Source organism: Neopsephotus bourkii, unplaced genomic scaffold (genome assembly GCF_033783945.1).
Source record: "Neopsephotus bourkii isolate Nb327-2 ecotype Australia unplaced genomic scaffold, CSIRO-AGI_Nbou_v1 NB_196, whole genome shotgun sequence".
Classification (NCBI taxonomy): Eukaryota; Metazoa; Chordata; class Aves; order Psittaciformes; family Psittacidae; genus Neopsephotus; species Neopsephotus bourkii.
Genome location: NW_026900709.1, coordinates 9,868,064 through 9,895,246, shown reverse-complemented (window position 1 = coordinate 9,895,246; position 27,183 = coordinate 9,868,064). Strand labels below are relative to the sequence as shown.

General features: G+C 36.8%; 1 protein-coding gene across 7 annotated transcripts in view; it reads left to right on the top strand.

Annotated features, from left to right (window-relative positions):
* The window catches only part of OSBPL6 (oxysterol binding protein like 6), a 95,444-nt gene that overhangs the window by 58,990 nt on the left and 9,271 nt on the right, over positions 1–27,183 (top strand). For 2 of the 7 annotated variants that reach the window (XM_061379478.1, XM_061379470.1), the window contains 15 exons: positions 268–363; positions 3,524–3,646; positions 6,473–6,526; positions 7,224–7,337; positions 7,457–7,621; positions 8,123–8,255; positions 8,730–8,833; positions 9,746–9,838; positions 14,598–14,672; positions 18,691–18,856; positions 19,819–19,949; positions 22,019–22,126; positions 24,480–24,617; positions 25,990–26,077; positions 26,284–26,537. In XM_061379478.1, coding sequence (XP_061235462.1) covers positions 268–363; positions 3,524–3,646; positions 6,473–6,526; positions 7,224–7,337; positions 7,457–7,621; positions 8,123–8,255; positions 8,730–8,833; positions 9,746–9,838; positions 14,598–14,672; positions 18,691–18,856; positions 19,819–19,949; positions 22,019–22,126; positions 24,480–24,617; positions 25,990–26,077; positions 26,284–26,537 — 1,842 coding nt within the window. The remainder of the gene's footprint in view (positions 1–267; positions 364–3,523; positions 3,647–6,472; positions 6,527–7,223; positions 7,338–7,456; positions 7,622–8,122; positions 8,256–8,729; positions 8,834–9,745; positions 9,839–14,597; positions 14,673–18,690; positions 18,857–19,818; positions 19,950–22,018; positions 22,127–24,479; positions 24,618–25,989; positions 26,078–26,283; positions 26,538–27,183) is intronic. The other 5 variants (XM_061379498.1, XM_061379487.1, XM_061379506.1 and 2 more) reach the window with 5 other exon arrangements.

The window sequence follows — 27,183 nt, the reverse complement described above, 5'->3', positions numbered from 1 at the left end:
AGTTTAAAAATCACTAATAAGAAAAGAAAGAGAGGAAGGTCTGAGAGGTTTGTTGCCTCAGAAGACAAACTGCAGTTATGTCATGGATGGCTAGTGTTTGGTATGTTTTGAGCCACGATGCTGATGTTTTATATAAGGAGTGTAATAATTGGTCATTAATTAATATGTATTTTGAAAGGTAATGCTGAATGATATCATCTTCAATTACCCCATGTCATTTATTTATCTATCTGTCTATCTATCTATCTATCTATCATCTATTTATAGAGCATTCATATTTTGGAGCGGAAAGCTTCTTCAGGAAGCACAGACCCTTCTTTAAGCAAGCAGTTCCTTGAAAGTGACCCTATCTCTCTGTCCAAGGTAAGCCAATAAATGGGTTGTAGTTTAGGTGGTGAGTTTTCCTCTGTACTTCGACTAACAGCTTTTTTGCATGATTCTACCATTAAGTATATTGTGAGCCTGTCCTGCAGCTTCTTGTTCCCCAGCTGAAGTGTCAGAGGTGTCAGCAATTTTTAGTAGATATTAAATTAACAAAATTAAGGATTTTGATGGTGGTGATGGTCTAGGGCTTTTTGCCCATGGCTGGCCCCCAGGGAGAAGTTACAGTTTCAGAGTATGGGGCTAATAGGGACTTTGAGAAATGATCCAGTCCAATCCTCTTATTAAGGTAGACCAAACCATATCCAAGCCCCAAAGTGCTGCTAAGCAATAATGATATTAATTTAAAAAATATGTCTTAATGACATTCCTTGTGGGTAGTTTCTTAAAGTTTGAAATTTAAAATCTCTTGCTGAGACTTCTTTCCTGAGGAAGGGAAACAGATAGAACTGTAGGGTTAAACCCAAGAATTCCTGAAAGTTGCAGCCTTGTGTATGGTGCTTTGCAGTCAATTTCTTTCAGGTTGAGTTTGTCAGTTTTTCGAATAACTGATTCTAAATAAGTCTAATATCATATAAAGAAGGCTTCATTTTAAGATGCTTCTTATGAAAAATTAAGATTGTTGCTGAAAAGGCAAGGATGCTGTAGTGGAAAATTTGATGGCAAAGAAAAATCTGAAATTAAATGTCTGTAATCTCTGAAACAGAACTGGTAAACAAATTCGGAAGGAAACATTCTGTTCATCCAGGGAAAATGAAATGGAAAAGAAATACGTTGCAGTCAAAAAGACGAGGTTCAGAAACCTGTTGGTAGTGGCTCCCTTACTCCCAAAATGTGGGTTATATGCAGATCCAAGTTGTGCTTAGGTTCCCCTGGCCCTGCTGCTTTGCACAGAGCTGTTTTTCATGTAAGACGTGGGGAATTGCAGAAGCCGTAAATTACTGATATTGTACTTGAGAATCGGCATTGGATGACGACTCTTCAAGCATACCACTTTCACTCTGTTTTTCTCCCATTTCTGGCTGTTCTTGCATAGTGTCTTTTGTATTGGACGTATCTCATCACAGCAAACCTGTGGGATGAGGCAGAGTCAGGATTGTTAGGGTGTTTTAAAGAACAGCTTGTAGCACTGGTGCAGCAGGAGACAGGTATCCACATTGCACTGAATAATTGCTCATTTTGTCCCTCTGTATCTGGCCTTTTGTTTAAATGAATAGCTATGTGAGACTGTGATTTCTAGTTGAGAAGTAATCAATACTGGTGTTATCTCGTAGATAAAAGACTTATGCCTGCAGCTGATCTTCTAAAGGAGAAATCAATACGCTGAAGAATCAGTTGGCAGAGTTGCAGAGAGAGATTCTCTGCTCACCCCAGGGGACTCATAGTTTAATTTGCACCCCTCAAGTATCAAGTGCTTCTTTGTAGGGAAAAAATAATACATATGTGCTTCCTTCTACTGTAGTTGAAATAGAACATCCAAGCAAAACACGATGAAGTAAAAAAGACGTTTTTCTTTTGAGCATGGCATTTAGAGGCACTGTGACAGTTCCAGTTTATATTATGCAGGGAAAGTGAAACTAAATAAATATTTCTATTAAAATTGACTGCAGTATGTATTACTTGGGATAGGGCTTTTCATCCTTCTCAAAATAACAAGACCTTACTGAAAATTGTAGGGCTGTGTAACTGGAGGGGTTATGAAAGACTGACTGTTTTGAACAGCCTTTTTAAAGGCTTTGAATAGTTCTGTGGGAAATGTAGGAGACAATGTTTTGTTCCCTTTAAATGTTTGATTCTGTATGAACTTCCTTTCATGCTAACATTTCATGGCATTGCTGGTAACATTTCATAGCATTGCTGGGAGTTGTGACAAATCATCTAGAAAATGCAAGTTTACAGTTTGGTAGGATTCAATTAGTAAAATAGAGTCTTAAAGAGCAGGCAGTAGGATATTTTTAAGTTGGTACAGAATTTTTTAAATTACAATAGTAGCAAAATGATATAATTAAGGGCATGACTTTTTCTCTTTAAAAATACTGTTCTTTAGCTGTTCACTATGGTATAAGTCTAGTCTGAGTTGTACAAGTCATCATGCATAAGAAAAGGCATGTACAAGAAGTATGCTTTAATTGGCTCCCTGAAAGGCATACAGCTGGATGTGTCTGAAATGATACAGTTCCTATTCTTTTCTCTAGAGAGAAAATTAGTTAGTTTTCCTGTAAATTTCTCTTAATACAGTAAAATGAATCCAAGGGAAAAAAAATATCCTTTTGCAGATTTCTAAACGGGCAATTAGCCTGTGAAGCTTTGTCATAAAATGCTTTTGAGGACAAGAGCTGGCTACACTCAAAACAAAAACCAAATCAACCTCTTCTGCTTGTTTTTCTGTTTTTAAGGGAAAAATAGAGTATCCAGAATCAATGTAGCTTGTACTTTAAAGATTAGAAAATTTACAATTTGGTATGATTAGGGAATAGCTCAAAGGGCACTGTTGATATGTATCTATATATTTAACAGTATGCTTTCCTCTTCATTTCCTGATCGCATCTTTTTGTAAGAGAAGAAATACTCTGACTAAAAGTACATTTTTAATATTTAGATTTTGCCCATACTCCACTTGCAAATCTGTTCAGTTTCTTTTGTTCTTATAGTGCAGTGCTAATTTGTGGGGTGCCTTCTAGGTAGACTTAGCAGCTGGTCAGAGCCACCCTCATTTTCACACTGTTACCTCCAGTAGCAGGTCTGATCTTTCTTACACTTAACTCAGCCACAATTTGGTCCTGTTTTCATGTATTTGGATGTATTTATTTAATTGGGATGCAGTCCTTGTGAACACATGTTCAGATCCACACTCAGATTGTTGTTCAGTTACTGTGTCAGACTCTTTTAAAAGCTTCAATTTCCTCTTAGTTACCCGGTAAGGGTTAGACTTCCAAAAATGTTGCATTAAGTAACCTTAAATGAAATACAGCTGCATATAATACAGTGACCATGTATTTTGATACCTACATAGGCTGACTTGAAAGTCTAGCCCTCCTTTGCGCTGTCTTGCTCTAGAGAATTTGTGCTAAATGTGAATGCAATTTTTCATCCTCTATGTGCACAGCTAATTAACTAATATGTCTTCATACTTTTTCACCAGGAACCTGACAGCTGGGAAATCATTGAGGGTCTGAAAATAGGTCAGACCAATGTCCAGAAGCCAGACAAACATGAAGGTTTCATGCTGAAAAAGAGAAAATGGCCTCTAAAAGGTTGGCACAAGGTAAATGTCTCATAGAACAGTCAAAAGCTTATTACCTTATTTTATGAGTTGGGATCTTTTGTCTAGAGGAAATTAACATGTCAAATGCCCAGGGTTTTGGTGTGTGACCTTTTCTTCAAACTGTGTAAAGAATTAGTTTGCTTACGGCTTCCAAATTGCAGTGCCTGCTGCCTAATGCTATATTCAAAATCCAGACAGAAGTTGTAAATAATGCAGAAGATGTCTTATGATTTGAGAGGCTTAATCAATATTTGTTTTGTTCTTTCCAATACTTTATAACAAAATGTAGCTGTGTACTGTGAGATTGCATTAAGTTCACATTAAAGTACACAGGTCTTCACGATAGGAGAGCTAAGGGGCTTTTGCATGGACCCAAGGTGTTTATATGGGAGACCATTCATTCCTCTTTAGTCATACTGACTGGGAAGATTTGCTCAGCTTTGTCCCTGAAGTTTGTTCGCCTTCTTGATGGCAATCTTATCCATGGGCATGCAGTAGGATTATGCAGTTTGCCATTAGATGTCTCAATTAAAAAAAAACCAAAACAAAATACCCAGAAACTCAACCCCAAATCTCCTGTTTCTGTTTACTTAATTTGGAGACATTTCCCCATGCATAAGTTGACCTCTTGTTAGCCCTAAATGTAGTGTTATTAAACCTCTTTGACTATTTTATATCATAATAATTACATTTTCCCCCTTTTTTTACTTAGCAACGGGATGTGTGGCACTGGCGCTCACCCATCTTTTTGTAGCTGAGGGTAACTGAAGCAGGAAAATCTCCTAGCACAGAATACATTTTACCGCAAAGGATAGTGGAACCATTTGTTTTACATGTTTTTTTCCTGGGAAAGCATTAACTTTGGTTTTTTGCTAAACACAGTAGGATTTTCTCAGGTCCATACAGTCCAGACTAGTATGAATTACACTTCTAATTTCTCTGTTATTTGTGAATGTAATGCTAATTTACACATATGCCTGCCACCATTTTTTGTGCATGCATGCCTACCTACCTTAGATTTTTTTTGTTTTGCTTCGTTTAACTAAAGTTTATAGTTTCAGCAACCAAACATATCTAGTTGTTGAATTTAGCTTGTGGGGATTAAAAGATATCAAACTGACATACCTGGAACACTGAAAGAACAGAAAAGGAGAGCCTCTTAAGATAAACTCCAACTAACCAACCAAACACCACCCCTCAACAAAAAAAAACCAAACCAACCAAATGCCCCAAAACAAAATATCCCCACAAAACCAAACTCATAAACACACACACCAAAAACCCTCCAAAGAAAACCCTAAAAAACCACCCCCACCCCCAAAACCCCTCAAACAATTGATCACGTGTATAATAATATATGGAATAACCCACTGCTTCCACGCCTTTCGAGTACATTATGTTCATAACATCATGGAATGGTTTGGGTTGGAAGGGACCTTAAAGATGATCTAGTTCCACCTCCCCTGTAATGGGCAGGGACCTCTAGCAGTAGACCATCCAACCTGGCCTTGAACGTTTCCAGGGATGGAGCAGCAACAGCTTCTCTGCTCAACTTGTTGCAGTGTCTCACTACCCTAATATGTTGTTTCTTGGATAAGTGTCTGTTTCGGTAAGGAATTTTATAGGAGAGCAAGGATTGTCCAGTTTTCATAGTTCTATGAAGGAGATCATTACTGATGATCTGTTTTTCATGCTGGCTCTCCAGTTATCAGTGTAAATAAGTTTTAATGTGATTAAGAGCTTCATAGTTTGGCATCCTGCTCTACTCTGCTTCACATTTCACCTAAGGATCTATGGAAGAGGACTGGTTAATAAGATTTTTTAATTATTATTATTTTTAATTTGCTGCAGCTTCCTTAACAATACTTCGTGCTGTGAGGCCAGTGAGGAGTTCCCAGAGCCAGTAATTGTAGCATGTGTTGTGTTAGGGTTCTGCTAGCAAAGCCATAGCATTCTTTGTCTATTGAACATTGCATGTTATATTCTGGCAGTTCTGTATGTGCTTTAGCAGCATAGCTTTGGAACAAAATGTGAGGAAAGGTCATTTTGTGTGTGTGTAACTTAAGAGAGGCAAAGCAATATAAAATGATTATCATGTTTTTATGAAGTCCGTTCATGACTATACCTAGTTAAAAAAAAAAAATCCTGAACCAAAATCCCTCCTGTTGTTTTGACATCTTACTCAAGAAGCTCCAGGAAAGCACTGTTTTCTTGTCCTGCATGAGATACTGGTACCATCTGTTGTGTGACTGACATAATTTCCAGAAACATCTTCAGGAGATATTTTCCCATCTAACTGCTGACCCTGCTCATAGTGTTGGTTGAACAGGCTCACATTATGAAAACATTTTCCTTCTTTCCACGTCAGACAGCTTAGAGAATCTAGGATAATAACTTGCTGTGTTCTAGATCTTAGCATAAGTTAGTGCTTTAGGTTAAACTCTAAAAATATGAATCAGTTTCTATTAATTAGCCTACAGGGTTTTTCGTAAGGATTTTATTGAATTGGCTGGAAAACAAGAAAAAGAATACCCTTCATTATCAAGGTTTGTTAAGTTAAACCTAGAACATAATGTTGTAAAAAGAGAATCTAGTTTTTCTTGCTTAGAAGATAATTGTTGTCAGAAAAAGCAAGAAAATTACTCAATAATATTTATCCTTCTTTTCCCAGTTCTCCTGTATTTATCCTCCCTTTCCAACCCCAAAACATTCCTTAATTGCTATAGAGTAATATTTCTATTTTGCATATGAATTATTGTACACAGTTTATATTGCATCTGCTCATTAAGAAATAATTTGAGTGTTTGTTGTTTTTTTCTCTTTCAGAGGTTTTTTGTCCTGGATAATGGAATGTTGAAATATTCAAAGTCACCAATTGATGTAAGTAGAATTGAAGACCATTTTTTACATTTGCATTGGAATTCTGCATGCCTGAGTGATTAAATCTCATACTCACTCTAGGCATATTTATGACAGGACACTCATGAAATTTGTTGATGGATTCAAGGACATATGGAAAGCATGTAAGGTTTTGATTGTGTTCTGTCCTCAAGAATTTTGCCATTTCTTACTTATATGAAAATAATAGTAATTTTTCTTAGTTTATTTAATGAAAGTTCTTGTGAGATCAGCCTGATAATTCATTTTTCTTTTTCAATTTTTATGTCAGTCAGAGCTGATTATTATGATATATGGTTAAGGCAGAGAATTGCTTACAATGTACTCAAAAGATATGAAAGGATAACATTAAATTAGTTAAACTGGATACCTGTAACTATCAAGTGGTAGCAGCAGGGAGCTGAGTACCGTCCAATTTTCTCTGCTTCTCACCTACCTGTAGCCGTGTACTGGTGTGAACCAGCACACTTTAACTTTGGAATTGGCTCTGCACTGAGCACTTTGTCTATAAATACAGTAAGTGGTTAGTTACTCTGACTACAGGTTTTATTTTTTAATATGGCTTTACATTAAAATGTTCCTAAAATGGGACACCATTTCAGCACCAGATATTTTTCCGTTAAATATAGTGAAGATTTGCATAATACTACCAATTTCTTACACTGCTTTTTGGTTTTAGATACAGAAAGGCAAAGTCCACGGGAGCATTGATGTTGGTTTATCAGTTATGTCTATAAAAAAGAAGGCTCGTAGAATAGATCTTGACACAGAAGAACATATCTATCACCTGAAGGTAAAAAGTGGTGCAAATACTTATTGTCTTTGCATGCACTGTGGAAAAAAATAAAGCTGGAAAGTATGTATAAAAAAGTAGTATTTTGAATGCTTTCTTAAGAGTGATTCTATTTCCAGGTGAAGTCACAGGATTCGTTTGATGCATGGGTTTCAAAATTACGCCACCACCGGTTGTACCGTCAGAATGAGATTGTGAGATCTCCAAGAGATGCTAGCTTTCATATATTCCCTTCAGCTTCTACAACAGAGTCATCACCAGCTGCTAATGTGTCAGATGGAAAGGTATATAGTGCTCTTTTGTTGAAAGCTCATGCCTACTGACCTTGCTCATGGACAATTTAAGGAGGCTCTTCTTGTAATGCCAGTAGTGAGGAGTTTCTGCTGTAGGAACCAATGGCCAGTGAAAAGCTGTGTGGGCAGCTGAAAAAATATATGATTTAGCCTTCATTAATGTGCTGCATGATCTTGCATCCCAACAACAGTTGCACTTGCCTTTGTCAATCAGGGATAAATTTGCTTCTTTACTGTTTGATAATGTTCTTCGTCTTAAACAGCAGCTTTTCTAGTTGGTGGTTAACAAACACAGTTTGCTTATGAAGTTCTTGGTTTGGCTCTCCTGTATGCTGCTTCAGAAAAATCTGCATCTTGAGGAATAATATAGTCGCATCACAGATGTTGCTGAAATCACAATGCATATTTTGTTTTCTTGTTCCGAAGTAGGTGGTGATAACACTGACTGAGCAATATAGCAACAGTAAATTTAAGCATTTTATTATGCCTTAGGTGCAGCAAAATAGCCTCCCCTGGCAGTCTCCTATACCTTGCAGTAACAGCCTTCCTGCTACCTGCACTACGGGTCAGAGTAAAGTAGCGGCCTGGTTGCAGGATTCTGAAGAGATGGACAGATGTGCAGAAGGTTAGTCTTTATCTTTTCATCCCTTGTTCTTTCAGCAAAACTCACTGTTGATATAAAATAAGAAATAGTGAGTAAAAAACAGTTAAATGGCATCTTTAAATGCACATGAAGTAGCTTTCAGGTAATTATGGCAATTATTTCAGGTAATTCAGATAGTTGTGGTGGGAACTTCCCTCCTTGCAAGTTTTAGGATATTGCTTTTAAAATTTATCTTAATCTGTATTATCTTAATGGATATCATTGTTAAAATATGATCAGCTTTTCAGGTCCACCCTTGTTGCTGATTCCCATAAAAATAAGTGCTCAACCTTTCTTGTAAATAATAAATAAAACTTTTACTTAGATGCCTTACAAGTAGGGATTTGGATGTTTTAAGTTTTGTAATGAAATAAGGTGCCGATGATGGACATTATGACAAAAAATAAAAAAGTGCAACTGAAGCACCTGATTTATTTTTGTATTATATCTATTTAGATCTTGCTCATTGTCAATCAAACCTTGTGGAACTCAGTAAACTTCTTCAAAATTTAGAAATACTACAGAGAACTCAGTCAGCACCAAATTTCACAGACATGCAGGTAAGTATGCTTGAACATAAAGCATCACACTGAAACACTTGTTCTTTATGTTAAGGGAAACCTAGACATGTTGTATGTTAATTCAGAAAGGTTTTCCAAAATTCTAGTAACTCCTGGGTAAAAGGTTTACCTTACATTTGTACCTTAATCATGTATAATAATGTTTCATGTGTAAACAAAAAATTACAACTTAACTGAGTTAAATAGGATGAATCAAATTATTAAGTCATCTGCAGAGCAAAGCTAAGAACTGTTACAATAGAAATACATGTATACACTGAAATGATATTTAAGGAATTTTTGTTGTGCTGAGTAAGATATTTTAAATTTTTATGGAGTGGAGACCCAAAGACTCTCAGTTGCATGATCTAGAAAATAGTACAAAGGTCCCAAGGTTTGCACTGTTCAAGTTCAGGGTGAGTTTTCCTCTTGGCCACAAGAAAGCAATAGCAGGTCCTAAATCCTAAATACTTTTTTTCCTTTTTCACTCAGTCCTCTTGAGTACACAAATCTGCCAGTGGTGTTGGTGTGTTGGGAAGTCTAGTTCCAATGAAGTAACCACAAGACTTACCACTGATTTCTGGAAGAAGTTAACCCTACATTTCTCTGAGTAGTACCAGAATAGAAATCCATGAGGATTTCAAGACGTGGTCCTAAATATTGTGCACTCATGAGGAAGGTACATTAGTAGTTTTGCTAAATGAGGTAAAGATACCATGTGTTCATAGAAGTGTATGGGGAGCTACAGCTGGTCACTGCTGAGGTTGTGGATGCTGGCAGTGGCTTTCTTTTTCTTACTTTCTAATTTGTAGACGTCTAATGCTACATTTCTTTACTAACTTGCTGTACTGTCTGTGTTGCTTGTGTCAACTTAATAGTACTTTGTCGCTTTTAACTATTTGTGTAATGTAGGCTAACTGTGTAGATATTTCAAAGAAAGACAAGCGGGTCACGAGACGATGGAGAACAAAAAGTGTCAGCAAAGAGGCAAAAATTCAACTTCAGGTACTGAATGCACAATGTTTTACTTTTCATTGTACTTTCAGATTAACTTTTAAGCATGAAGTTTTATATTAGCTGAAAGTAGGAAGTCAAGGTACTGTCTTTATGTTCCTGATGAAATAAATTAAATATCAGTTTGTTGTTTAAAACCTAGAGAAGATAATAAGGAAAGTATTGATTTTACATTCATTCATATGAAAACATTGCCATCTAGGGAAAGGAGTGGGATCTGAGTACAAGTCAATTAAAGGGCTAAAAAGGCAGTATGCATGCAGCACATCAGGGTACTGCTGTTCTACCTCAAACTTCCAAGAAGGGCAATTGAACAGGTGACATGAAGCTAAAAGGAGAAAGCATTAATGAAATACTAAACACATCAGTTGCCTTTGTCAAGATCTGTACTAGAAATGTTACCAATGAGAAGTATTTTCACAAGGCTTCTCTTATGGAAAAGGCTAGTATGGGAACAAACTGAATAAAAAGAGAATAAATTACATGAAGAAAGAATTTATTCTATTATGCCTGAGAGCTGAAAAGCACAGAAATAAGCCTAATATGCTCGTATCACTGCTAGATCCAGGTGTCTTACTGTTTGTCAGAAGCAGTTGTGTGTTTTGGGGCCTAATCCAAAATGTAATTTTTTTTATAATTAAGCAACTGATAATGAAGACTGTTCAACTGGCTTCAGGAGCTAACAATCACCACTGTGCTGTCTGCTGCAGAATGAATAAATGTCAGCAACTTCTGATCCATTTAAATTCCATGCAAACTTTGAAAGCCTTTAATATGTCCCCTAGAGGCACACTAAGGAGTTTTCTGTGACTCATTTAAGATTAATATTCTTAAGAAGAAATTGCAGTTGCATCAGCTTTCTCATTGGAGCTGTGGGTGTTTTTTCTTTCTACCTGTTATACTAGATAAATCACGATAGGTTGAACAATGAAGGATCTATTAGGAATAAAAACATTTATTAGCAACGGAATTTTGGTGATTGATGTCATGTCCTATTACCTGCATTTGAAGGATCAATGTGTTTCACTGCTGCTGAATAACACAGGCAAATAAAAATATCAGGAAAATGGATGCAAGTACTTGGTACCTATGAAGAGACAGAATCAATACTGCATTTTATTCTTTCATGCCGTAGTGGTCTCAGAGAAATCCCTCTCCATGCAAATGATGAAAAAACAAATGTTGAAAGCAGTCAATGTATGATGATCTAGGATGGCTCATGAGGAATTGCAAAGTGTTCCTGTGTTGCCTGCACTTTGTCAAAGTGACACTGGTCTGGGCTTCCACCATTTCGGAAACAAATCTCAAACTGCTGTTTGTGGCTTGGCAGGAGTTATGCTTCAGCTCCTGAAAGTCTCAAATATGGTTGGTTTGCAGGTTACCCTGAGAGAGTTTGTGTGCATAGCACTGCTCTACATGGGCCTGTGAATTCTGAGTCAATAATGAACTCTGCCTAACCTGGGTCAGCATTAACTCCTGGCAAGCCTAATGCAGAAAATATAAAGCTTATTTTGTTAGAGTAAAGCATTAAGTTATTGATGACTGGTTTATGCATTCGTTTGCAGTGAAAGAGAAACAATAAAATTATTCTAAATTACATTGAAGATTCCTTTTCGGCTGCTCCATTATCTTACCTAGTTTGATTGGATCAACATATTTTTTATTCTTCCAAGAGCTGTCCTGTCTCATGAATGGTCTAAAGCTGTGATTTGTGGAAGACAGCCTCACTCTAACTTATTTTGTTATTCTTACGTTGCTCATGTTGCCATTACACAAAAATGTGGATTTTCTGTGATGCCTAAGTGCTTTTTAAGCTTACGGTCCCATTTTGTTCTTCAGTTAGCCATTCCTTCTTAGCTTCTTTGGCCTTTCTTATAGGTCATCTTTTCAAGGCTATTCCAGTTCCTTATAAACTGTTTATTGGGGTATCCACTACTGAAAATCACTTTGTATAATTTGTGATAGCTTCTTCATGGTTCCTATACATGGTTTGCTAAGTGGTTGATATTGGGTACTAAGAAAACTTCTTCCTTTCTCTTTCCCCATGTCTCCATGCATCTCATTAGTTTTAGGCGATAATACTAATACTAACATACTAACTCTAAGCTAGTCACACTATTAGTTCTGTTTGAAGTACTTGCACCTATTTATTTTAGAATAAGCAGTCATCAACTACCATCCAAAGAGCCTCTGAAAGTATGATATTGAAAGCCATCCTTCTGGGGAGCATAAAAATTAGGAAGCTCTATATATACTATCTTGTTCATGAGTAATGGGGAACAAGGGTATACTTTTTTGCTAGCTCAGCATCCACTGCACAAGATGCAAGGAGAGAATTCTCCCTTCCAGATATTGTATTGTACTTATTACCAGTTTCTTGTTCCTGCTCACACATTCTTGAATATGAATGCTAGGTGTATAATGTGTTTGAAATAGTTTTTGTTGTAAGAAAAGCTACTTGCTTTGTTTCCTAGAAATATATACTTGCCAGTTAGGTATACCAGTTCTGTATGCAGTTAAAGTTGCTCACACAGTGACTAAAGTGGGGTTGCACCCTAAAGTAAAATTGAGCTTAGCGTATGTATATATGTTTGCAAGTTTGTGGGTTGAGTATTGCTAATTTTTTTAGAATGAACAGCTTAATTTACAGTCCTTCACTCAAGAGTGATACATGAACTACTTCTCTGAAGAAAGATTGCTTTTATGAAGGAGGTATATTTTAGTTTTAAAAGGCCTATTTAAAGTCTTGTGAAAATGGCCTGCAACAACAGGTTAGTTGACCTGTATTCACTCATTTTACAAATGATGCTTTTGCAAAAAATGTTGTGTTTGGATATTTTTTTTTTACCCCCCTTTGGGTAAAAGACTGATTTGTCATTCTCATGACCATCTAAAGGTCTTAAAAAGAAGAAAATATATTACTGAAAAGCAGTAAAACAAACCAATATGGATTTTATTTCCTTCAAAAGCTGAGAATCATGAAGCTCCAAGACTTTTTTTTTTTTTCTTACATTTATTTTATTTCTTGGAGAGTAATTATTTGGAGATCTACATAATATGGAACAACCTGAAAAGTCATCTTGCTCTACTGAGGCTTTCAGCTCAGAAATGAAACCAGACCCAAAGACTGGCTTATTACCTTTTCCCTTAAATAGACATATTTATATCGTAACTCAGATTATGACCTTACTTTCTATTGTGTTGAAGTGAGTGTGGGGTTCTGCAGAGCTCATTGTTCCCATTTTAATAATGTATACCAACATTCATGATCTTGCATGTATATCTATAATATATATTTGTACGTCTCTCTCTTATATATGTCCCTTTTAGTTAAGATTTTTTTTTCAGACTTACTCAGAGGATAGACAGACATCTGTAGAGCACAAAGTTTACATTGTGCATGTGGTGCGTTCTCTGCTTTAACAACGTTTGTTTTCCATATTTTTGAGATTATTTACATGTTTTTAGTGCAAGAATTTTATGATATAGAACAAAGCAAGGCTTCTCTCACCATGATCATTGCACAACTTTTCCATTGTCAGTAGCACTGGCACTAATATTAGCCAGAGACTGAAGTGTATGCCATTCTCAGATGCAGCAACCTTACCAATGGGAATGTTACAGGAGGAAGACACTTCAGCTAGCAATTGGACTACAGTATCCTGTTCTTCAGCATGATGTCCATGTATCCAGTCTGTACCATTGTTATGTATGTGGTGCCCAGGCTGCTTTCAGACAAAGTAAAAATATATATGGATTAAAAAATACTGAAGTGGCTAAAGGTGAAGATATAGGGGAATTAAAATATAAAGGTACTGAAACTTGTTTTCTAAAGCAGAAAGGTGGCTTTTCTCGTCTGCTAAAATCTTAAAATGGCTTCAAAATAATGACATTTTGATTAGACATTAAATAGAGGGACTTTGATAAGTATGGAGCTCCTCTGTATTAGGCAATTACTTGCTTGACTTGACTGTACCATAGTGAATTTTCTTAAAAGTACAAAAGTAAAATTGAGCAGGATGTGGCAACAGGTTAGGCAGGCAGAGAAGGAAGCAGTTGTTGGAATGCTTAGTTTTCATTTGTGGTGCTTTATTTGAGTTTTTGCATTGCTTTGGAAGTCAAGACTTCAATAATGTACAGGAAAAGTAGTTGGAACTCAAAAAAGTGGTGTGTGGAGAAAAGGAACAAATAGGCTCAAGGATGGACATGGAAATGCTACAGCTGTGCACAAGAATACATAAGCAAGCTCACTATAACACACTGAAAAGTTTTACCATTGAGATGCATGTATCTTGAATGACTACAGTTCATTCACTTCCACTAATGCAAAGTGATCTCTTTCAGAATTCATCTTCTACATGGTCAAATGACCCCCCAGAAGGAGTTTGGTTTTTGTGTTTTTTGCCTTGCCATAGCATCCTTTTTGTTTTCTTATTCCATATTGCCTTATAACTCTGAATGGCAATGCTAATAGTTTTGGTTTTTTTTTTTTTTGTAGTCTTAGTGAGTGCACTGCAGTCCAAGTCATCTGGAGATAATTTTAGTGAAGTATCTAGCTTTTTTTATGTCTTTGGCATACACAACTGAAAACATGTAATATGTCCTCAGAATGTGTAGGCCGTAAGAGTTAAAAAAATTGAAAGCCACTTAAAGATTCTCCCTCTCCCTTTTCTGATCACCTTTCATCTTCCTGTGTCCCATCACCCCTTCCCTTCTCTGTTTCTGCTTCCTCTCTTACATTCACTGTCAGGAAGGGCCAGCACCGAAGGGGCAGTTCAGCACAACACGACGCCGGCAGAGACTAGCAGCTGCAGTGGCTACAACAGTGAGTGGATTTAAAAATCAAGGAATAGCTCTAAAGATGGGAAGCTGTGTAACTCGAATGTGTAATAGGCTTATGAAAATGTTTCTTGCACTTTTTAGAGGTGTCTGAAAAGTGCAAGAAACATGCTACCCACTTTCAGCCGAGTTTCTTAGAAGTGATCTGGCCTGACACAAATCTGTTCCATAAATGTGGGTCTGAGCTTGCTTGGTACATGTATCCCAGTGCAAGTAATGGTTAGACTTGGCCCCTGCACTAATTAAACACATCTTTGACATACTCTGATATAATCTATTCAAAATGAATAATGAATCTATATTTTAAGTAGTTTAAGGTTAGCCTTTTTATTTGAGACACTTTCTGAATACATTCCATAATCCCAAAAAGTCATATTACTACCTCTAGTGTCTGTATTTAGTTTTGCTAATTTTCTACAACTGGGACACAAAACCTGGAGCTGTGAAATCAAAGCAGGGGCTAGGAATTGGGAGGGGGAAGTGCTGTTTGTGGAATCAAAGTAGCATTGAAAGGGTATCTTCAGCTGCTGCTTTATCAGAGCATCACTTTTTAGGAATGCACAATATAGATGTTAGTACTAATCAAGTGATGAGTACAGCAGCTAGATAGGGAAGACTGTGCAGCCAAAGACTGAATAGAGCTTTAAATGCATACCCTTATCTAGCCCACGCAGTGAATGTCTTTATCAGGCTAAAGTGTTCCAGGTCTGCTGCTCTAGCCCATAGCTAAAATCACTAGATCAGACAAAGGTTTTTCTTAAGCCTCAATACCTTGAGCTCCTCCTACTTGAACTACAAAACTCAGTTCCTGTTAAGCCCTTCTAAAAATCTCTGTTTCTCCAGTTCCCAAATTAACTCATCTAAATTTAATCCCCTGTAATTCAGCTGATGCTGAATGCTGCACTAAGTAATTGATTGATATTCTGATGTTCATCATCCTGCCTGCCTGGCAGAGAAATCAACCCACTTGTCAGTTTATGTGCTGAGCAGTTTCAGTAGAAGACTAACCAGTAAGTTCAGCAGTAGTTAAACAACACCGGAAAGAGCTGTACCAGGGAGTGCTTAAATAAAGCACATACATCTGCACTTAGATCACAAGACAGTAGGAGTCCTGGGAATTGCTGAGTTGTTACCTACGGCTGAAGTGAGGACCTGTTGAGGGAGGTCTTGGTAGAACTGGAAAAACTCAGGAGGAAGGAAAACCAGAGGCACCAAAACAACTGAGCTGCAGCTGTTGCAGTGGTTGTGGCAATGTCCCATTCTTCCTGGCTCATACAGCAAAGTGCTTGTCTATCCCAGGCAGTGAAGTTGTGTGTGTAGACTGAGTGATGCAGAATTACATCAGTTAATTGCATGGCAAAAAGAGGAGGTTTTCCTTACAACCCACTCTACTGGGAACAGTCTGGTAGTAAAGTCAGAAGCAGGTAACCATGGATATAAAGCACAGCAGTGAAATGAAAAAAGGGGAAGTGAAATATGTTGTCAGTGTTTCTTGGACTTCTGCCTATTCAAGAGAATTAAGAGTTTGTTCCATGTTGATTTTTTCATCTGTTTTGGAAAGTAGCTTAGAAACTTTTCTAAAAGATGCATATGAGGAGAGCTCATTGTTGGTCAACACTGTGGTATTTTTGGTTCTTGGATTTAAAGCAGTCAGCAAAGCAGCTACTTGTCTCTGTCATGTGAATATGTATTTTTTGCAAGCAGTGTGACAGTATTTGTAGAACATGTAAATGCTGTTTCTTGGTCATACTTTAAAAGGTTATTTTCCAATAGATCTCACTATGGAAACATTCCTTTTCAGCCTGGCCAGCTGAGGTTTGAGGCCAAAATTATGGATCTGAAGAGAGCTGTCGCCCTTGCTCCCCACCTTGCCCTGTGTGAGCAGCCTGCAGCTCTGCTAGTCTATGTGGGGCGGCCACTGGGGAACCTGCCCTGAGAAGCTGTGGCTGCCTCATCCCTGGAAGTGTTTGTTCAAGGACAGGCTGGATTTGGTTTTGAGCAACCTGGTCTAGTGAAAGGTGTCCCTGCATGTGGCAGGGGGTTAGAAGGTCTTTAAGGTCGTTTCAACCCAAACCTTTCTATGATTCTATGATCACCATAGGCATGTGGGGCGGCAGGGACTCTCCCTCGAGCTTCTACATTATAGCTGGGATTGACTTTTTTCCTGCTTTCTGGATTGGCTTCAGCATTGGATAGGTGCTGCTCCTCCTCCCCCAGCTATCATGTAGCCATCCACTCTACCCTCCTGGAGCCATTGAACCTTTTCAGTCCTTTCTGACTCCTCGTCAGAAAGCCTCCAACTTAAGAAGTGGGAAGTTTTGTAAAGGAGACTTGAAATTAACATACATTTAGTCACATTAGTCAATTAACCTAGTTTTTGGGGGCTGTTGAGAGGGGCAGTCTGGTACTCGCAAAGATTATGGGGCAAATATCCAGTATGAATGAAAGGAATTTGTTCTACATCTCCTGCTAATGAAGTCTTTTTCATACGAAGCCAAAATAATGTCCAATAAAAAAAAAAAAAAAGAGAATACTTTGTTGATATAGCTTGAACTCAGAATATGTGAGAGAAGAAAATAAAGTTTATACTGTATAGGTTCCACAGGCCTGTAGTTTTATGTGCTAAATGTATCTGGAAATTGAGGAAGAACAGGATGGAAAATGGTATTTTCTGGAATATGTTCATGAGTGCTATGGTATGTGATGAATAGATCCAACAGGATTTTGAGGTTTACACTGGGGAGTCAGAAATCTAAAATGTGGATTGATGAAAACTTTTACAGGAAGGGATTGATAAAGCCATTCACTGATCTAATCAAATAACAAGGTACCAATTTCAAATATTGATGGTAGTGTAGAACTTATCTGTTGATAAAAAATCTTAGTAATATGACTTTTTATGTTATCTGCTGCTCTTTATCATGCCTTGGAAGACATATTTTATACTTTTTGGCCCCATTTTTCATATTGAAAAATTTCATTGGGCTGCAGTGTAGAGATTCTTGATTTATACATTTGATAAATATGAGATAAATTAATGTGTTCAGTATGTTTAACAGTGCTTAATATTTAAGTAATAAAGTGTAGTTCTACCTGCCTGTCCTTTGCATTCAAATTTGAAAATTGGGTTCTTGGCCTGATTTTTATACAAATGTGTGTAAACGGTAAAAATAAAATAAAATAAAATATACACTTACATATACACATTACATATATATCAGTGGTAGCCGTACACTGCATATGTAGCATATAGGTAAACTGTTCATTATATATGATGCGTGTATATAATTTATAAAGATTTGCATGTGTATTTTTATTACCTGAAAAGTATAGAAGGAGAAAGAAAGGTGGAAATGATAATGAAGTAAATTTTTTGTTGGATCTTACTAAACTGTTTGTCTTTACATTTATATGGTTCATGTACTTTAAATGAAAATCAGGTGGACTTTTCATTTTTTTTTTTTGTTGGTTGTGGTTTATTTTTTTTTAGGTATTTTCCCTCTTCATACTTGCCAATGCAGTTAGTTTCAACTCAAGATTTACCAGTAGTTTTGAAAAACTGCAGTGAGAGTTCATAAGTGTATAGCTTATTTATAGATCTGTGGAGGAACTTGTGTACTTCAAATGTTGGTATTGTAACAACAGAGTCATACTACATGTACTCTCAAATGTCCAAATACAAAGCAGCATGTGTTGTGGTTCTATTTTCCAATCATCTTTTAAGTATTAGGAAATGGTCCATTTTTGTAATGGAGTCGAGATGCTCCATTCCCAGCTGTTAGTTATGTATTTAGGCCTTGTTTTGTCTATTTCACTGAAAATTTGCAAGAGATTCTGTATCAGCTGAGCTGAGATTTAGCACAGTAAAATGTTACCTGTTCACTCTTACCATGTTCTTTACATTATGAACTAAATCTTTTCAGAAGCAACTTGTATTCTGCTTCAACAGAGTTGAAAGGTTGATTGCACCTTATACAATATTTCTTCACTGTTTCTCACTGTAGGTTCCTTTCAGTGCTACAATGTCACCTGTTCGACTGCATTCATCCAATCCCAACCTTTGTGCAGACATTGAGTTTCAGACTCCCCCAAGCCATGTAACGGACCCTCTGGGGTGCTCTGCTGAGTACATGAAGCTTCAAGAAGAATTCTGCCTGATGGCACAAAAAGGTAACTGAAAATGTTAAGCCTTTCTTTTATTGTGTGTCTCTGTTGTGTTTCTTTATTACTTTAATTTAGTTATGGCTAGGGCATTCATGTGCATTAGATGATATTGTGGAAGAATTTTCAGCTGGTCAAGTGGTTTACACACAGACAACATGAATTATCATTCTTTCATGGGTGTCATGAATCTAGAGATAAATAAACTCAGTATGATAAGAGTCTTCTGAACTACTTTATGCATCTTGTAAATATATGACTGAATTTGCAAACATTTTGTTTCTCAATAAAATGCTTTCTTTCTCCCCAAAATTGAATCAGGATGTCACTGATATATATAATAGCAATATATTTTTATGCAATGTTTTCTATGTCAGTGGAAGCAAGAGAAGAGCATATTACTAGAATGTACTTTAGAAATGCCAGTTTATTGCCAATACATGAATGGTCCTACAGACTGAAAAATACTATTTTTAAAAGGGTTTGTTATCAGTTTTCTATCTGTTGTAGAGCAAATGCAGGAAAAAACATGGGAGTGATATTAAAAATGTCAAAAACCTGTTTAAAGAAAGTAATCCTCTTTGTTAATGCAATATTAAGCCTTAGCAAAACTGGGGTTTTTGGGTTTGGGTTTTTTTCTTTTTTGTTTGTTTGTTTCTCTGAAAAAAACCCAAACAAACAACCAGAAAGAAAGAATCACACACTGGATACAGGCTTTCCACATATGCACCTTTCCATATGTTCAGTACCAAGAGTATACTTAGATGATGTATGTGAACATACAGCATGCACATTACAGACTTAAGCTGTAAGTGATTATTTGGCATGGATTACTTGAAATGCAGTCCTAGTTTCAAATTTCTGCAATTGTGGAATGGAAATCTCTATATCTGTCTTTACTGCTGAAATATTGTAATAGATGTCATGTGCAGTTCTGTAGCTGAGAAAACATTTGTTTTCTTTTTTCTTAGTGCATTCTCTTTTGAAGTCTGCCTTTAACAGCATAGCTATAGAGAAGGAGAAGCTTAAGCAGATTGTTTCAGAGCAGGATCTTACAGGACACAATGCTCAAGTAGCACACCTCAGACAGTCCCTCTCTCAGGTATGTTCTTGATTTGATTTCAAGCATATCTAGGTTGACAGATGCGCTATTTCTTTTGTACTTTGGCCATTTTCTGAGGTGGAAAGAGCAAAGAAAAAGCCAGATTCTTGACCAGAACTTTGACCTATGTTCTATTATGGCATAGGTCTAACCTCGGTGCGTGTGGAGGTGGATATCATGTGTTTGTGTAAGCGTGTGTCTCTGTTATGTCTTTCCAGAGTAAAGAGATAGGGTCAATTTTTTTTTTATACAAAGGCTAGATATCTCTTCTGGAGCTGTTTCCAGCACAGCCAAGGAGATATTCTATTTTCTTAATTTTTAAATTTTGACTGTATTCAGCTGTATTTTATATGTCTATGTCTGTAACTGCAAAAGGAATCTTGAGTAAATTGGGTTTTCAGGTACGTACCTGTTACTGTCCAGCATCTCTCCCACTTAAGCCAGAGGAATTGTTACTGACTTTGGTGGGGAAGAAGAGGTAAAGTGACAGTAAATCTTCAGGTTGCAAAATAAATTCTTTAATTCATTGTCAAGGAAAAAAAAAAAGCCACTCAGAAGAATGGATTGATGTGGAATACTGCATCTGCAAGAAATGTGAGCAGAGGTTTAAAGGCAAACAACTTCACTCAAATCTGTATACAATTTCATGCACTGTTATTGGGTTGGATGTTTTTGCTATGAGATTAAAATTGGTGCATAATGTTTCTGTAGGTAAAGATGCATATTATGTTACACAGATTGATTACTTTGTGTTGTAATAAAGAAAGGTTAGGGACAAGAGACTAGAGTAACCATTTATGGTTATTGATACTAATTTAACTAAAACCTGTAGAGACTTACTGCTAACTTGTTTGAAATAGGTGATCTTATTTTCCTCTTGTTCCTGGCCATCAGTGTCAGTCTAAAAGTCACTGTCACACATTATTTCATAGTCTCAGTGAGGAATAAGTGGAAATTTGACCTTGTTCAGATGGTTGGGTTTGACCAGTCTCATGACCAGATTTGAGCCGTTAAGGGAGCTACTGCCAGGCTGTTGTTAATCATCATTTTCCCTTCCTGGTAGATGGCTACTAGAAACATGCCCAAACCATCTCAGAACAAAGCAAAATGGGGTAATTTAAACTGTTTAGTGACAGTTTAAGCTAGCCTATTTTACTTTGGTCCTATTTTATTTCAGTACATTCATGCAATCTATTCCTGAGGCTGCACTAGTGCGAGGCAGAAGATTCTCGCTCTGTTACAACAGTTACTTTCTACTAAAACTATATGTTTGTCTGTTGCTCATTTCTATAATCCTCAGTGTTGGGGATAAGGTTAAGTCAGTTTATGTTCTAAGTATGTAACATATTATACTTCTTCTGGATTTCGGAATCTTGCACATGAGTCTTTCTGGATTATAGACGATATGCATATGTGCACCCAAATCTTTAATCTAGGTCAGGCTTTAAAAAAGGATCAGCAGATGCCAGACACCAGTTGAATTCTGTTGGTATTTATGACACTAATAGATCAGTAATTTGAAATAAATACACACATGCAAATATATAAAATTGATATGGATGTGTAAACACCCAGTGATACTAGCAATTATGTTGGTTTTGCGGGAAACAAAGCAGTTCCCTTGGCAGGCTTTAAGGACTGATAACCTTGTTTCAGAAAAAATTGTATAGCTGTAAACCAAGAATTTGTAAACCAAACCAAACCAAATGCCTCTTTGGGCATTTTGCCAGTAGTTCCTATTGTCCTGCAGTTTCGTTCTTTCTTACTGCATTCAGTCTCCATTTCCATAATGTACATAACCCACCAGTATACCTGCCAAAGAGCTACCTGATGCCATTATAACACCGTGGGAGAATATCTGTCCCTCCTGCCTCCTAAAACCAGGCAAACCAACCAAATGATTAAATCGTATTAGAGAGTATCTCAAATTAAGTATCTCTCTAAACATGGAAGAGAATCAGTGATTTCTTAGGAAATTGAGGGAAGAAGCTACTTTTTTTCTTTCTTTTTTTTTTTTTCCTAACACTTACTTTTTAATTTTAAATGAAATATGTAATTTTTATTTTAAGGCTCTCAACCAGAATGCTGAACTAAGGAGTCGCTTGAACAGAATACATTCAGAATCTGTTATTTGTGATCAGGTTGTCAGTGTAAATATTATCCCTAGTCCTGATGAGGTAAGATTTTGGCCTTTAATGGATTATAGTACAAGCAAACCTTGCTAATTCTCACTTATAGCTGAAACACACTTGGCAAATTACAGATTTTTTTCAGATTGGCAAGTGTTTATTTATAGAAAAACTCGGATTATATTTTCACTATATAAAATAAAACTTCTGTCTTTTATTTTGCATATTTTGTACCTAATGAAAGAACTCAGTTTGGTCTCTGAGAAACAGGGAAGGACTCCACTTTTGGAATATTAATTATTGGCTGTGTGAATTAGTGAGGTGTTACTGTATTTGAGTGTGACACACATTCAAATGTAGCTATCCAATTCTGTGTCTTATTTTCTTGCCAAATCAACAGAGCAATTTAGTACTTAATAGCCTGAGCCGGCAAGTGCTTAAAGGGCCTAATACTTAATATCTGGAGTGGCACTGCTGAAATCAAAAGGCTCAGTCTATGAACCAAGCACTATACTAATCTCATGTGTGCAACATTTAGTCTTTCTCATTTTGCTTCCCTCAGTCAACAGATTGCCAAACATTTCTATCAATAACAAGTCAGCTTCTTTCGCGAGAAAGACGAATTTCTGAGCTGTAATATGTTACAATTAATGGGGTCACTTTGGCAACCATTCTGCTTGCATTTTGCCAAAATATTTGTCATTTGTCATTTCCATTGATTCTTTTCTATGCATATGCCACTTCAGTTAACATACTCTTGTCTCGTAATTATCTCTTCCATCAAGAAAGGAAAGTGAAAATGAATTTCAAATAACTTTTGTTTATTTGCTTTTTGAAAATATCCAAACAATTTTTCAAGAGTCCAGCATGTTGGAGACTACCAACAGAAGATAGAGGTGAAGCAGTGCCACAGCACAGACAGCGATCTGCAGTGAAGTTCTGAACAGCTCTTCTATTTATTTTTTTTTTGTTAGCTGTTTCTTTTTCATATGTACATCTTTCTCTCTAGTCCAGCATGTCTCACTGAAGGTGTTTCTCAAAGAAGTTCTCAGCTTTCTCATCCACTTCTCTTGATTGCTTTTATACATATATATATATATAATCTTGCAGTGCGCAGATAATGCCTGTGTGAGAAACTTTTTCAGGAAGGGGCATGTGTATTTTTCCAAGTCTCTCTAAAAACCTTAAAATTTTAATCACTTCCTCTAAAGATAACGGTGAAATGAGTTTCTATTTCCGTTATAAGTCATCAAACAGCATAAACTGTCTCCAAGCCTATAAGCCCCAGTGAAAATGGAATGGTTTTTGACCTCTTGGCTTGTTTATGAATTTTTTTTAGATTTTTTTTTTATTAGTGCATGGTGAGGCAACTTTGTAGAGCATAAGTCTACAGGATTAAGATGTCAATAAAACCATTTGCAGGACTTCTGGAGTAAGATTAATGGGGATTGAGTTGCAATCTGAAGTTAACTGTGTTTAGAAGGACTTCAGTAGTTTCATCTGTGTTATCCCTCAGAAGCAACATGCTGTATAAATTGAGGGATTAAGACAAAAGCCTGTTTCACTCCACAGCAGCATCTCCTTTTGGTGGAATGGTACAGGGAGAGAATCTTAATTCCCCCCCCCCCCCCCCTTCTTGAAGCAATAGCCTGTAGGGTAACATGTTGAAACCTGGTGTCCCTCCCATCAATAACGTGGAAAGGAAGATATTTTCCACTATTTAAATTATCTTGCCCTCAATTGATATACACATGACACAATTTTGAACCCTATGTTCCTGTTAAATTCTCTTTATAATAAACCATAATTTAAACTCATAAAGATTTCATTCCCTTTAGCAGCACTGAGTCACCATTACTGGCATAATTCAAATGAGATTTGGAGTACAAACATGGAATAAAAGCACATAAATAAATATTATAATAATTCTCCTGAATACTCAGATGTTTCAAGCATTTGTTACTAAACTGGTTCAGAAGTGCATTTATTTTGCAAGTAACTCCCTGACCTATAAAGCTTTATATTTGAGTTTTGGTTGTATCAAAGCTAGCTCTGAGAGGTGTAGTTTGTTACAACCATGTGTTTTTTCATCTGAATTTCATGGTTGAACTAGTCTGTGGATGAAGGACTAGATCTGTGATTATTCATACTGCTACAACTTAGCAGTTGATGCTGAGCAGGCCTCAAATTAAAAGATGTATCTTGATGCTCAAAGTGCACTTTATTTTGTAATTGTCAAAGTCTCATCTGTTAGGTACACACAAAGCCCTGCCAAAATTCTCTCTTTACTATCCATGCTTATATTTGGCATAGAAAAATTGCTCAGATTATTTACCCCATCTATGTATATTTCTTTTATTTTATAAATAATACTTTTATTTTTTCTATGCTTTATTTACAGACAGGTGAACAAATTCATGTCAGTTTGCCACTGTCTCAGCAAGTTTCTAATGAGAGCAGGCTCTCTATGTCTGAATCTGTTTCAGAGTTCTTTGATGCACAGGAAGTGCTTCTATCTGCCAGCTCATCAGAAAACGAGGTAGGCTATGGCAGCATGCTGCAGCTTTGCTGTTGGACAGATTTAGGTATTGCTACAACTCATGAATGTTTTTTCTTTTCTCTTTAATAATGGACCTTAGAATAAAAAGGTGTGTAAGGTGTAGATAAATAAATTTGAGACTCCTTTGTGATGGGGTGCAGATGTTCCCCGAAGTGTGAAACTGAGTTGAAAGCTGCTTGTACCAGTGGCTTATGTTCAGTACATGCCCTTGCTAGCCTATGCCAATTTCAGATAAGGATGACATAAGCAGGAGCAATTATATCTGACTATGGAGTCAACTAATTTAGATTTTAAAATATTCTTGAAAAAAAAAGGTCTTCTAGTATACATATAAAGTTATTCTCGGTAATCAGACAAATAGGCAAAAGCCTGAAAAATTCGCTCATTCATACTCAAAGTTGAAGCAGTCAGATGCAGTTCAGGCTCCTGAATCGTGTTGCTGTCTGCAGCTTTCCTGTGATATCCTGAATAGATTCTTCAATATAAAAAATGTATTTATTTTTTGAAAATACCTTTTATAAAGCCACAGTACTGCTGTGGTCTGCCACGACTCTTCTGTAAAAGTAGATGAGAATGTACGGCAATATTTTCTCGTTGACAAGGCTTGCTCACCTGCCATGAGTTGGTACAACCATGAGCAGAATTGCTCATCTAAAGGATGGAATGTTTCCTTATCTTACTGCTGCTGGCAGCAATACTTCTGTCAAGTACCTTTTATCTCAATAGTCTGGATTGTTATATCAGCATGGAAAAATTGGTGAGCCTGTATAGTATAAATAAAAAGGAAACTTTACAAAATCACTCCCAAATGGTATAGGCCTTATAATAAATACTCTATCATCAGTAAATACTGTAAAATATTTTGAAAGTAATATTTTTTTGGAAAAAAAGAAAGAATCTTAAAAATAGTCATAACATTGATGTAGTTCTTACTTTGCAAAATGATGGGCCAATGTTTATATATATTTTTTGCTTAAACACAAGCTGTGTTTAGTTGTTAGGCACCTTATAAAGAGCACAAATCTGACTCTGCTTCCCATCCCCAACACATGGCATTTTCAATCTTTTGTTCATCTCTGATCTTGTTTGAAGTCACAGTTTTTCTAAAGTTAGTGTCTGTATTTAGCTTCATAGTAAGGAATTCAGAAACAGGGAGAGCATAGCATTTGTTTTGATGCTTTTAGCACAGCGTAAGTATGGGCCAATTGAAACCCCCAGTTGATTTAGTAAAAACCTCTAATTGGGTAGAGATGATTTCTTTGAATATTTGTGTTTCAGTTATTATTTTTGCCTACTTTGTCACTGTATTTTATATGTATTCGTCTGAATTGATATTTTCCTTATGTTTTAGGCTTCTGATGATGAATCTTATATCAGTGATGTGAGTGATAATATATCTGAGGACAACACCAGTGTTGCAGACAACATTTCTCGGCAAAGTATATGTTATGTTTTAACCTTTGGGAATTATTTTGGTTATGTTCATATACTGCATTTACCGCATGTCTGTAACAAGACCAACGTAGCTGAAATCAGTGAAGCAGGGCATGCTTGTTCTGGCAGTGATTAGGTTCAGTGGCTAAGTCTGTTTTTCTTAATCTGATGCTTTTTAATATAGTGTGATAATATTTTTTTCCCTTCCCAGTTCTTAATGGTGAGTTGACGGGAGGTGCATTCAGGAACGGACGGAGAACTTGTCTCCCAGCTCCCAGCCCTGACACCAGTAACATCAATCTGTGGAATATTTTGAGAAATAACATTGGCAAAGATCTTTCCAAAGTATCCATGCCTGTTGAGCTAAATGAACCTCTGAATACCTTGCAACATCTTTGTGAAGAGCTAGAATACAGTGAACTTTTGGACAAGGCTGCTGAAACAGATGATCCTTATGAACGCATGGTAATAAATTTAGTTTATCACTTCTTATGTCTGTATTAAAATGGGAGCTGTTGAGTGGAGGTCTGTGCAGGGACCTCTCTTGCTCTTCCCTGTTTGGTCAGGCAAATGTTGTGAACAATTGCAGGTAGTAGGTTTGATCCGAGTGAGGCTGAAGGACTGTTCTTGTCTTCAGACCAAGTCCTGCAATTGTGACTCATTGATATGAAAACTGATCTCGCTCTCTGGAATTGTGTATGTAGACACTGGCAGCTTTTAACCCTGCAGCATCCTTTCCTGGCTTTCAGTGATCAAGTCCAACAGCCTCCAAGAGCTAATCGAGTCTGTGGCTGGCTTATGGTCAATGGTCAATCTTATTATCAATAAGATGTCATCATAGGCAATTTCTAATAGAGAAGTTTCAAAACACCAAAACAAAGTTTGCCTCGGCAGCCTGACTTCAGCTCCCCTGTAAGTATGTCTTGGTTTTTTAACTGACAGTCCACAGCTTATGTTCAGCTCTCAGGGTGTTTTGATCTGTCATTTCTCCTTTTGCTCAGAAGAAATGAGGAAAAGGCTGTTAGGGCAAGTTTGGTAGTGTTTGTGCTGAACTATTGTCCTCTAGTATGGGTTGGCAGCATTGTAGATAACTGGGAGAAGAGAGGTTGCT